Raw genomic sequence first — 14133 nt, forward strand, 5'->3', positions numbered from 1 at the left:
AGGTTCCGCTTAAAGGATGGTCAGAGCTTATCTCTTTTTATGTAAATAAGCCAAAAGGACAATTCTTTGCCAACTCTTTCTTCTTTGTATCACTGTAGCACCCAATAAATCATGTCCAGCTAAATTTAGATTAATTTGCATTGTTAAATAGATGTAGCACTAAATATATAGTATGACAAATTTTAAACAGAAATAAATGTAGTACTTAGAGTGGTCCTCCTGTGCCCAGGAGCCAGCTCTATCCCAAAGCATGCTTCCATCTGGCCGTCTGCCATTCGTTTGGGAAGGATGGAGAACAATTGATTGAGCAGCATGCACTGGCCAAGCAGCCTAAATCTGCCTCCTACTCACAGCCTGCTGCTTAGCACAACGAACCACTGCCATATGGGAAGTGGGGGCAGAGCATGCTAGCATACTTGCAAGAGCACTTGCATCTTTTTGTTTGTGCACATGGGCCCTGTGGTCAATGCACAGCCATGATCCACAGGGTAAGCTTCCAAAATAGACTCCTGGGTTTGACACTGACACTGTCTGAATTCTTTTTTCAGCAAATAAACACTGGCAACAAGAAAAAAAAAGTTAATTTGAGGACTTAGAAGTTCCAACTTGAATCTACTTATCTGTATTTTACATTTGCTACATCCCTCTGTTGAGCCAAAAGAAATCAGTATTTCAGTACTCCAGCAATTCAGTGAGCTCTTAAGCTGAATGTGATGGCCTCGTGTCAGAGAGGTCCTAAAGAAAGCAAGCCTTTGAATAATCCAGCAGAACCATTTAAAACCTGGATAACAAGCAAGGCAGTAGTGTCAGGGCATCGCATGCTGGACACAGCAGGGTCATTCTGTGCATCAGTGTGGCCCACTGCTGGTGAGCGAGGCCAACAGTCTTACAGCATTAATGGCAAAGTCAATTTCACAGAGGCCAAAACCTGGCTCAGCCACTGGAAACCCATGCACAACATGCTCTTTAAATTAATTCATGGAGAGAAAGCAGATGCTGAAAGAATGAAATGTTGCCTTTCCTTCTGAGGGACTCTGGTAGAAAATGTGTTACGATTGCAGTCTTTTCTGTTTTGTGAGAGGGAACCAGCCAAGAATTTTTAAAGGCTTTTCTTTTGCCCCAGGATAAAAATTGGCCACATCAGAACTGTGGTGCACTTGAATGTGAAAGAAATTGATAAGAAATGCATCACCATTTGGTGCAGCCATTCCTAAGTACGGACATCAATAGGAGGAAAAATTGCCTTTCTGATAAATTCATTGTTGGACATGGCACAGAACATTCTCGCTACAAAATAATATTGTTTTCTTCCATTCAACTCAGCAGGCATTGCACAAGCCTGAGGACTTGACATCACTCATATGTTAAAAAAGCCTCCTTCACCAGGTGAACAAGAAGACTGATTGACAGGGCAGGTGTAGAAGGAAATCAGACTGCTGCAGCATGCACTGTGGTGAAATAACCTTGCAGGCTGCAGTCAACATTATGTGTTCCTTCCTGACATGTCTCCTTGCTCAGTGGTGACTTTTTTCCTTACGAGTGAGGCCATAGGTCACCCCATGAACGGAGTCAACCCTTAAACACTGCTAATGAAAATCTTTCCGTACCTACAACAGTGAAAGTCACTCTGCTTGCAGTCCTAAATAAATTGTGAAGTGAGCATTAACAAAGATACAAAGATAACTGAGACCAGAATCAAAGAGCAAAGTGCACCTTCTTGGGTCTTTTCATCCTCACAGTGACTCAGATGAGATTGTGACCTCTGCCTTGCTTTGCAGGAGGCTGTGAAGTACCCTTTGGGGAGACATTAAGTAAAAAAGATACGTGGAGCTGTTTTAATCCCATGTGGATTGTTCTTTGTGGTGGATAGCAGTAGTAAAAACCCATTGACAGGGTATGGGTCCACTGGTGGAGCTGAGCTGGAAGCAAAGGGTGTTCACAGCACCGGAAGGGCAGCATCAGTGCCAAAAGGCTTTTGCTGCCCACTGCAGTGAAGCAGGGAAGAAGCCCAGGAAATGCAAGAACCCAGTGCAGAGCATGGAGTCTGAAGAACTGCAATCACAGGCACTGCTTTGGGTTTTCTTTCCCTTTTTTTTTTTATGCAAAAGATGAAACTACCAAGAAAAAAAAAAAAAATTGAAAATGAAGCATTTTCTTTATAAACCCAGAAGAGGAGACTGTAAAACCACCCTTAATTATGTTACAGAAGCGAAGAAAGAACCACTAAATTGAACTGTGGATCTCTGCTGTAATTTAGCTCTATTTGTTGTAGAAGTCACCACAGAGTAGATGAGCTTGGGAACAATTGACTAAGCATGGCACAGAAGAGAAAATCCTAATGGCATATGTAAATTTATGTCTGCAGCCTTGGTTCAAACAAGTTACAGAGCTCATTCAAATAAGGATTAAATGAGGGGTTGCTCAAAGAATTAGTTTTCCAGCTCTAAGGAAACATATTATATATTGTGTGGCTCTGTTATAGTCCCTGGCACAACAGAATTTTTCCCACTTGCTGATTTCATTACATGTGAATGTGTCACCTTGTAATGGTTGTATTAGACTAACAAAATAATAATTTTTTTTTTTTTGGACATTCTTATTTACATACAAGCATACGTTTTTCAGACACACACATGTAAGAGGATATAGACATTTCTTTGCAGTTTATTTCTGTATGTTCACCTGAGTGAACTTCTTAGTCTTTCATAAATAGAAATCATCAGCATGATGAAATAATAGATTTCTATGCTGCATATTTCACATGAAAGGAATTAAAGATGTCATAGAATTAAAAGAATATTGAGAAACCAAAGGTGCTTATATTTTTCTGCACAGTAATTCAGGTTTTCTGATCATGATCATGTCTGCTGAGGAGGCTTGAGTTGGAAATTAGTTTATAATTAAAAATATTTGACTTATTTTAAAACCAATAAAATAGAGCTGCTTTTTTTAATTGATTGTAGCAATAGGGCAATAAGAACCAGCATAGTGTGATGTTTTGTACTGTAAATTGAGGGTTGCAGTGCTATTCCATTATTGATCTTTCAGAAAATCTCAATACAAAATGAGAATCTCTGTGGGGTGTTTCATGTACTTTGAAGCAATTCAATTCCTCTTCGTCTTTGGAACACAGCAGCAGCATCACACATGAGAAAATTCTGTGCTTCCCTTGACCCATCTGCTTAAAGCATTGTCCTCTAATCTGAAAGCAAATTCCTCTCCTGAACTTAAAAACTGTTACATGCAGACAGCTTTAGAAGTAACCATTTGTCATTTCTTCCCTCCTCCTCCCACTCCTAAACCTTGGACAAATCTGAACGCCATCTCATTCTTAGTGTTTCTTAGTTCTTCGGTGTTTCTGAGTCAAGGTCAAGAAGAATAATATAGCTACTCGGCTGATGTGAGTAACATGAAACATTTTCCCTTTCTCCTGGGAAATAGCTTTCACCTTCCAATAGGACTCTCATAACCTATGGAGAACATTACCAATCACGCAGTGTTTTGTGTCTGCACTTCAGCACTCCCTTGCAAGAGTTCTGAGAACTCCTTAGCCTCCCTTTGTATTTTCTGAAGACATAGTAAGAATTTTTTCACAATGATATAGCCAAACCTCTCACATCTCCTGATGTGATCAGGTATGCAGAAGAGTATATAATTTTTCTGAAGGGAATACGGATGTGTAACGTTTGCCTTGTTGCAATAGTTGAAGATGCCTCATAGCTGGAAAGGATCACAGAAGGTTCCCTTTGCAATCTCCATTTTGTTCCTGAGGAATGACTGCAGGATTGTTCTGCTCAAACCAAATCCAAGTCAAAAGCAGGTGTAATAGCAGAAAGGACAGTGCTTATCCTAGAATCAAGGATATCCTGGAGCTGTTTATCACTCTTCTGTCACGCAGTCCTCTGCTAGGGTAATACTGAGATGATTCAGTGGGTCTTGGAGTTCACATCCCATTCTGAGTTAATGCTTCATGTTGTCTCTAGGCTCTGATCAGTGTGATTGCTTCACTTGGATTGAGTCACATCTTTCTTTTTTTTTTTTTCTTTAATTTGTGATTACAGAATCTCAAGATTATTTTTATCACCAGTGAAAGAAAGGTGGTTGATGTAATCATGTCACTCCATATTCTGAAATTCCCATGTATAGTCCTGCAGGATTGGCTGTGCTCCAGCATTATCTTCTTGCTACGTTTGCTCTTGTGTCAACGAAAACGTTGTTGTGCCACAGCCAGGGAACTCAGCTCTGCAATTAAAATATCTCAGAATACTATTAGATAGTCCAGTACTTCCAAACACAAATGGTTTAGTTCGGAAAGTATTATTTTTCCAACAGGGGTGATTCTCATCCGCTGTCAACCTTTCCCACTGATAGCAACATCATGGAACGCTGTAATTTGTGTTCCTAGTAAAGAGTCCATCATTCACTAACATTCAGATATTTAACTCTAACAAAGCTCCTCAGCTTCCATCAATCAATGTTGCTGCATTGATTTCAGTTGAGCCATGCCAGCTGAATTGCTTTTTTTTTTTTCGAAAAGTAGAAAAATAATTGCTTAATACTGTAAAGTTTTCACCCTGACCTTTTGAATTTTAGATCCGGCTTCTGAAAAATAGCATTTTCTACTTCAGAGATCAATCTTTCCTCTTACCACACCCACGCCACTATTGCGTGGCCCCCGCTTCCTTCATGGCTGAATGAGAATGCTAATGCTTTTCTGCAGTTTTTATTTTGTTTTCACAAACCACCATCAGCAGTAGGTATTGCTACTTCCCAGCCTCACTGTCTCTTTAGCTATAAAGCTCCAGCTGCAACCTATTGTATATAGATGCTGTTGATTTCTTCAGACCACATCACTTTGTGAAAAAAAAAGAAAGAACAAAATAAAACAGACCAAATCTTATTATTGCACTCAATAGTCTGTCTGTGCAGGCAGAAGCTCCATATTGAAGGAACTTTCATCCAGACAGGGCTCTTATAAATCAACATATTCTATATCATCGTGTGCAAATCAGAATTCCGGCTGAATGGTTTCAACATCATTTCCTTGCTTTAACAATCTAAACTTTATTTTCACATTTTCCACAATAATTTCTCATCACCTTTGTTCATTTTTCAGTTCTTACGTGGTATAAAACTGCATATATAGGTGTAATTTGTATGGTTTAATAGTTGTATAAATTCCCGTTTTCACAATGCAAATACTTCTGCTTTCTGGTACAGCAAAACAACAACAACAAAAAAAGATGACGTTATTTAGTATTTTCACTGTGTAACTGCTGCCTCCTTTGAAGATAGCAGGTTTTATGTAATAGTCAGAACTGTAAGCAGTTCAGTATTTCTTTATTTTTTTATTTTTTCCAAGCAAACTACAATCAATTTTCAATCAATTTGGTTCAGCTATGCTTTACAGGAAGAATGAATAAAAAGGAAACTGGTCTCGGGAGGGAGGGAAAAGGAGAAACATGCATTTGCTAATGGCATGGTGATACCTTTGCTTCCATATTCATTCTAAATAAACATGAAAAATGTTTGGCATATGATTGTAGGAAGAACTCATCCACAACACATGCTCTTTATCATAGTAATCCTACAGAAGCGTGTTGCCAATTGCAAGTGATTCACAGCATGCACGATCAGGTTTCACATTGCCAAGATATCCTTAAGTTGAATGAATGCGTGACTTTGCTTATTTAATAGCATGTTTGCCTCCTTGTGCCTCTTTAAGAGACGGTGTGAGCCCAGAACAATTCTTTGGTATGAAGTTGATATTTTCTTTCTACTTTCAGGTTTTTATGACTATCGTTGCTTGTAATATTCCAAGAAGCTTTCTTCCTACTTGCATTGCTTGCTTGCTGATTTACTACATATTGAGCAACCTAAATAGTATAAATGTATATATGTAAACTGCACATTTGGATTTCGGCCATCATGCTTGCTTTTAACGGCTTCAAAATTTGTCTGATTTAAACTAGTACTTGGGAGTTAACTTTATTTATTAGTTCTACATTCCTTCTTTCTAGGCTCTCAAGGATGATGATGCTGAGACTGGGCTGACTGACGGGGAAGAGAAAGAAGAGCCGAAAGAAGTGGAGAAACTAGGGAAAATCCAATATTCTTTGGATTATGACTTCCAGAACAATCAGGTTTGAAACAACCAACCTGTAACTTTCAGTTGTCTGTATGCAAAGGGAGAATGAACTTATACCTGTAGGTACAGTAGAATTTTCTGGAATTCTTACTAAGTAAAGGAAGAATGCAAGACTGAAGATGAATGACAGAAGTACTACTGAATTAGCGTTCAGCGTACTCTGAATTCATAACTTTAATCAAAATTGAGGACAGTTTCATCTAATTATTATTAATAATGTATTAAAGTGCCACCAGTCAATATCAAGCTACATTATACTATGAAGCTTACATGTGAACAGCAAAAGATAGGTCTCTAGGTATTTAAAACGTAAGCAAACAAAAGATGGGAGAAAAAAGAAAGGGACATAAAATTAATTGTTCCAATTTATTCATCAGTAGATGTTTTAACAAGTTCATAAAATTACCAGAAGTAGCTTTCTCTCACTGCTTCATGTCCACTTTGCCTTATTAACTTGTTACCTCAAATTTCATTGTTCTCCATGAAAGCATACCTTTCTGATAAAGCAAATTTTGTTAGGAACTGAAAAGCAGATAAAAAGTTCTGTCCCTCACAGAACAGTAAAGTTGAACAGGAAGAATTTCCAGTCAAGAGCTGATTTTGAGAACTGTATTTTGTGAAAGGATACGCAATAGGAAAGATACAAATCCATGGGTGCATGTAGTATTTAATTAACACAGTAAATTCTCGAGGTATGGATTCCTGTTTTATTTTGCTATTCTAAAATGTGCTGCATTTTGGAATTCATTGGAGGATAGATGATTAGAAGAGTGGAAAAGGTGATTTAAATTCCTAGAGAGAACAGTATAGGTTTGGTATTGTTTGAAACTGAAAACCAGAATTGAGGTTATTAATTTGTTGCAGGGTTAAAACTGAAGACAAGATCATTAACATACTTCCTAGAGCATATTGCCTCTGTTTTAGAGAAACAGATTTTAGTAGGGAATTGAATTGCTTTTCCAATCTGTTAACTACATACCATAGATTTGTTTTTCACTCTTTGATTTAAAAGACTTATGTATGTTGATCCTGAACCTATCCTTGTATTTATGAAATATACATCTAGAATAAGAATGTGAGAGAAGAGGAAAGGTTCTCTACTTATGACTAAATTAAATGATCTCTAGAGGTCCATGCTTTGGAAATCATGCAGGCCACACAGTGGATTTAAAACTAGAAAAAATAAGTCCAGCTTTGAGGAATCTCCCAGAAGCCAGGAGTTGCTTTCCTTGTTTGGCTGTAATGTTGTCTATTCCATTTGTTAGATCTTCTGTTTCCAATTTTAAGCAGTTCATCCAAGAGAAAGCCCAATATGTTGTGACTGAAGAATTGATATAGAAGAAAGTATTCTCCCAGCTCCTAATCACTTATCTCCAGATTGACCTTGAAGAGTCACTTGAATACTTACTTTAGTTTCATGTCCATGAAATAAGAATGAAAAGTATTTTCTTACTCTTCATTATTCTTATGCAGCTTAGTGTAGGCTGGGATGTCTAGACAACATATCATATGACTTCATCTGTTACACTAAAAAATGGCTGTGGCATTTACATGTTTCAAATATGCTTCAATCCTATTTTAAAAATGTTTTAAGAGATTTAAGATACTAACTTCTCTATCTTACAGTGAGATTAAGAATTGTCATTAGGACATGTTAACAATGGTTAGTTTTCATGGGATTTCATTTTGAAAATGTTGTCCCTAGATTACTGCGTAAATCAACCTATATACACACCAGGAGAAATTAAATATAAGGAACACTGCAAGACCCATTTGTTTTCAGTCAAGCTCTACCTTAAATCTGCTTTTGATACATTACCTTTTTATGTTTTGAGGGGAAAGGTTAAGTGTTGGTGATTTAGAACACAAATTCTGTAGTCAAAATTAGACATTCTTGATTGTTTAATAATGTGATTTCTATTCATGGTGCCCAGCGTAGAAAAATAATGCATAAGAGGCAATAGCAATTGAAAGTTATTTGATTGCAGTCTTTAAAAAGATGAAGTCTGTATTTATCTGTAATCAGCTGCCCTTTGAAAACCTCTTTTCTGCTTAAAAACAGCTTTTGTACTGTCTGCATCTGCCATAATTGGTTTTCAAAAGTCTGTAGTGTTGCTTCGTTTGCTTTCCTTGAAGGTCGGGGGAACTGTTTTTCATAGCCCAGAAATAGAGTGTAGATGTGTACTTCTCTGTTACAGGGTGGTTTTTTTTAGTTGTTTGGTGTTTTTTTAATAAACATCTCTTTGAAATTTTATTTGCTCTTTTTCTGTCTTTTCAGCTTCTGGTTGGAATTATTCAAGCAGCTGAGCTGCCTGCATTAGATATGGGTGGTACATCTGATCCCTATGTGAAAGTGTTCCTGCTGCCTGATAAGAAGAAGAAATATGAAACAAAAGTCCACAGGAAGACTCTTAACCCTGTTTTCAATGAGCAGTTTACATTCAAGGTATTATTTTTTATATATAATAACTGAAATATTTTTATTTACCCACTATGTATCTCATGCTGGACTACTAAATTAGATAACCTAGATAATTGGCAACTGCAGCATAGCATAGTGATTTTCCCTGTTTTTCCTCTGATGTTCAATCTTATGATGAAAATGATGTAACACAAGGACAGATCTCAGCAAGTGTAAAATGCACAGTTTGATCTTATGCATTTCGGTTATCCTGATTTATGACAATCTGATCCATATTTTATGACTGGATGAAACTTACAGGAAAGTGGGAAAACAGTGCCACATCGACAAATGTCAGGTGAATTTCACAAAACCAGCATTTGCTTCAAATATCTGTAGCCTGATTTATGAATTTCAGTATACCATTTCTTTTTGCCTCAAAAATAAATTAAAACTCAAAGAAGGTAAATGAATGAAGGAATATGTGGCAGATTAATCTTACTAGACTTTGTCATAGCTATTCTTTACCATGCTACTTTACATGTGAATAGAAATCACGTCTTGGCTTAATAATATGTATATTGAATAAATGTAGCTAACACCCCTACATTGTAATGTTGAAGTTGTTCCAGTCATTCCCCTCAATTGTTTCTTTCTAAAACTGTAGCCATAGCTATACTCCAGTTAAATGAAATAAAGGAATACTATTCAGTATGTTTCAAAGGGCTTCTCCTAATATACATTCCTCTGCTGTTACTGGAGGCCTTTCTATCTTACGACAGCCACAGATTGAAAACAGGAACAGTGAAAGACTCAGGCTATGTAATCATTCAATGAGAAAGATATCCCTGGAGGCCAGAACTACTACTGCATATATAAGCTTATGTTTTCCCTTGAAGATGTTCATAAAAATAATCTTTTGTGGGGAGTTATTTTTTTCTTGAGCTTTCCTAAGAGACTATTTAAAAGAAAACAGTGTTATAAATTACAGATTCCTGTGCAGCTCACAAAAGAAAAGAAAGAATCAATAACGCTGTCATCTAAAATGAAGACACAAAATATAAATCAGAGCATCCACTCCTGGACTATAATGTCCACTTGTTTTAAGTCACATAATAACGTGCAAATATTATTCTACAGAAAAAATGTTTGTTTTCCAAGAAATACATGACAGAAGTGTTCAGGTGCTTATCAATATGGTCCTGATCATTCCCTGTATTATGTGGTCTGTACTCGAGAGAAAACTCATGGAGCATGCCAAGTACTATCATTGTACTGGGACTACAGTAAAAAAAAACAAGTGACCATTCAAATAGTGTTGCAACTTTAATAAGTAATTTCCCTGGGAACTACCAATGGTGTCACACTTAAAAGGTGCAGATGTTTACCAGGCTGCAGCAATATTAAGTATATACATGCATTGAGCTGCTGGAAGGAAGCAGAAATCCAAGCTGGACTGCACCAGAAATATTCCTCCTCATTCCCATGATGGTGATTAAATGATCCCACAGAAAGGTTCCTGCACCAGACCCAAGGCAGGAAAAAGGTTCCTGTCTGGGAGGGTGATGTGTCTGTGCTGGAAGAAGGCTCTTCTATGTGTCTTTTAGCGAGGTCTCACCTGCACTTAGAGACTGAGTCTCTCTGAGCAGAGCAGAAGGCAAGGAGCAAGAGCTGGGAGCGTCCTTGGTTGTCCTGAACAAAGCTGTGTGCTAAGGCTGCAGTAGAGATAATGAATGTGGGAAGCACTGCTACTAGATCTTCTTTAAAAATGAAGGTAGCTAAAATAAACTTTATTGAGGTCAAGTTAATGATAAAAAATACACAGCAGTAAATGCAGCCTTCTCCTGCATTCCAAATGACCAGGATCCATTAGGTGCAAATGTAAACTGATGGAGAAGGGAGCTGTAGAACATTTCTCTTCTCCTGTTTTGATGCTGCATAAAAATAAAAGTGAAATTTTTCAGAATTTTGCCTTTCACATAGATTTACCTTCTGTAGCTTTTTAGAAGCTATAAATAATCTACAGAATCAAAACAGCTTTTGCAGTAGTATTTGTGTACTTTTACTACAATGCACCCACCGTGTACCCACTGAAATTGCTGTACTCAGTAATGGAAGCTGGAGCTGGCTCTCATCTTGAAAAGGTTCTTAAATGTCAGGAAAAAAAACAAACTGCTCGTGTTATTAGGTAGTATTTTAAAGAACAAGTGGAAGCCAAACAAACAACAAAAGACAGCAGACCTATGTTAAAACAGACCAGAACATACAACAGTTAACAAGACCTGTGACAGTGCTGTGCTTTCGGTTCTCTTTTCATATAGACAATTAACAGAGGCATGTTTACTGAAGCCCATGGAAACCATTTATACTTGCAGAATATGTTCAAATTGACCAAGTGTTTAATGTTAAGTGCAAACAATTCCTAAATTAGAGTTTTCTAGACAGCCACTCAAGTATAGCTTACTTGAACTGCATATCTTCATCTGAATATTAAAAATGTGACTCATAAACGTACAAATCCACAGCATCTGTCTGAAACATATCAGAACAGCTGGAGAATTAGACAGAAATTGGCCTACTGCCACACAGTTTCTAACTGTGCACTGTGACTTACCTTAGTGTCTGCAGTGTGAAAGGTATCATAATGAAAAATATGCTGTGGTAAGTAACAGGTAGTGATGCTGTAAGAAAACTATTTAGTGTCTAATTACTTTGTGTCAGATACAGCAAGCCAGTTCTGTTTTTTCATTAGTCTGGGAACTACCCATTTCTGAGTGATAACAGTTGATTTATAGGGGAAAAGACACCATTGAGTGAAAAGTTCGTATGTCTTCAGTGCAAATAATTGGGCTTCCTGTTTTAGTTTCATCACCCACAATATAATTTGAAGTAGAAGGAGAAAACCCTGTAGAGTGATGAGTGAGCTGCCACATTGTTCTATTGAGTGCCATAGTCTGGTCTCGAAAAATACTGCATGTGGTGACTCTGAAACAAATACACCTCATAATTTTCTCTGCTTTTCAATTTACCTGAGATGACAGCTGATAAACTAAAGAAATAGATTTGCATTGTAGTGAACTGATCTTTATTGTCAGAGATACTGAGTTTGTCATTTTCTCTTCTTCACAGGTGCCATACTCCGAGCTGGGTGGAAAAACTTTAGTGATGGCGGTTTATGACTTTGATCGCTTCTCCAAACATGATATTATTGGGGAATATAAGGTTGCAATGAACACAGTGGACTTTGGCCATGTGACTGAAGAGTGGAGGGACTTGCAAAGCGCAGAGAAAGAAGAGGTAATAAAAATTATCTGCTGCTTTTTTTCAGGACACTTTTATTCTCAGCTGGAGAAACATTCAAACTAGCAACATTATTTTTGCCAAGACAGTTCCCATCTGTTATCAGCATTTCTCAGACTTCACCTGATAAATTTTGATAAGCATCTTTTTCAATACTCACTGAAAAGATGCATTCTCCGTTGCTAATCCTATTTTCAATCTTTCTGATACTTTATGCAGCATATTAAGGAAAGTTTTTATGAATTTGACTTTTTCTTGGGTTGTTGCATTTACAGTACATGGAATTTGTATTTTAATTATAAGAATAATTGCATTTAAGCTTTTTTGTGGCCCTAAATTCTGAATGTTTTCATCTCAAAGCATCCTACTGTGCATGAAAATAATGGTAGGTTTTCATCTAAATGACTTAAAATTTTACTGAACTGCTATGCAATACTATCCATTGAGTAGAATTGTGGATTTAACAAAGACCTTGAAAGGTATGGCATCTCACTCAAATATTAATCACCATTTATTTCTTTCCTCTCTGTGCCAACATCCATTATTTAATAGGTTTAGTTCAGCATGTACACAAGGCACTTTTTGGAAATATTTCACCATCATATTGTATGTTCTGTGAGGTTTATCATACTGGCACATCCACCTTTTTTACTTATTATAAGACTATTCTGTATTCAGTTTTTCATCATTTTTTGTTTTGATTGCCCATTCTTAGTAATAATAGTGCACAACATGCTTCAGTTCTCTGGTGAGAGAAGAAGGAATCTGAATCTGAGTTCCTCATTGTCTGATCTAGCTAACAAGCTGCTCTGGATTCAAACCACAGTTTCTGTAATTGAAAGGACAATATCTGAATGAAATCTTACTGTAATACAAGTGACAAAAAAATGAATATTGAATTAAGACTATAAGTTATGGAAAACTGAGCAAATACTGTATCATGTTTCCTTCTCAGAATTTCAAAAGTGGTAGATTTCAGTCTTGCCATTTTGAGTGTTTGCTTTTAAGGACAGTATTTTCAAATGGATTTCCTTTACTGCTTACTGATTTAAAGTCAGAGTTACATTGAGACTATTCTGCATGGCATTATTTCATTGTGACAGTGGTGGGTGTGTGGTTCTCTTATTACATGTGACATTGGTAACCATGCAATGGGATGTTTTTCTTCCAATCTTAGAGATAAAGATGAAATAGCAATTTGGAAATCTCCCGCAAGAACCAAGAGAGTTACATCTGTCAGTGGTTTGGGGAGTTGCATTTCACAGGAAATGTCATTCATATTTCCAGATTTGACTACTGCCAACTACCTCACCACCTTCAAAGTTCCAGCCTCTTTGCTCAGCAGCAAAGATCCCAAGCAAATTCTGGTAGATTTTATGCAGTAATTAGCAAGAGACTGGGCTGAGAGGGGTCCTTTTTTTTATACACCTGTTATTGGTTGACACAGTAGACATTTCAGAATTCATAGCAGATGTAGCTGTGACCAAACAGTAGTCTATCTTAAGAATTAGCAAATACAGTACTATACATACAAAGACTAATATGATTTACATAAGACAGATGTGTAGCAACTGAAACATGCACGTGTCTTGGTAGTGATCATATGGCAGCCTAGCTAACTGATTGCAAGAAAACATGATACAAATTGAATTAAAACCCTAAGCAACTGGAGTTCATCCAAAATCGTGTGATAAATGAAATTCTATTACCACAAAAAAAATCTTTTCCAGACTATTCTACATTCTATAGTTGTAAATGAATTCATACCTGAAAAGTGCATCTATATGTAATCTGCATTATTTGAAGAATAACATGATCTATTTCCTTTTTTGCCCTTACAACATTTAGATAGGTTTGTCAGTTCTTAACAAGCCACTGCTAATTAGAATTCTAAATATATTGACAATTAAGTATCAGATACCAAAATATCCTTAATATCCTGATTATGATGCCAAAACAAGATTTTTGCCAAAGCACATCAGTGGCAAATGCCACCAGTCACCTTGAAAGAGCCATATAGGTGGCATCAATCAAACGGAGTATAAAAATCTTATTTTCATTTCACTTGATGTAGAATTCAGTTGTTGACACTGTAGAATACACAATTTAATTAACTCTGTTATCACAGAGGGCAGAATCATTTTACGAGCTGTTACACCTCTATTTGCTCAAAAAGTTCCACTGTACTTCCCATCTTTTTTTCTAAATGGGCTTGAAATTGATGAAGGTTTAATGAAATATTTGAAGCTCTACTTCTCAAAGCCCAGCCATTTGAATGCCATCT

General features: G+C 36.8%; 1 protein-coding gene across 2 annotated transcripts in view; it reads left to right on the forward strand.

The window, feature by feature from the left end:
* The window catches only part of SYT1 (synaptotagmin 1), a 337296-nt gene that overhangs the window by 254830 nt on the left and 68333 nt on the right, over window positions 1-14133 (forward strand). Inside the window, exons 6-8 of one of the 2 annotated variants that reach the window (XM_090139151.1) lie at window positions 6030-6143; window positions 8427-8594; window positions 11679-11846. In XM_090139151.1, the coding sequence (XP_089995277.1) occupies window positions 6030-6143; window positions 8427-8594; window positions 11679-11846 (450 nt within the window). Of the gene's footprint in view, window positions 1-6020; window positions 6144-8426; window positions 8595-11678; window positions 11847-14133 lie in introns of both variants that reach the window. The other variant, XM_090139144.1, reaches the window with a different exon arrangement.

This window comes from Phasianus colchicus, chromosome 1 (assembly GCF_987193195.1).
Source record: "Phasianus colchicus chromosome 1, bPhaCol1.hap1.1, whole genome shotgun sequence".
NCBI lineage: Eukaryota > Metazoa > Chordata > Aves > Galliformes > Phasianidae > Phasianus > Phasianus colchicus.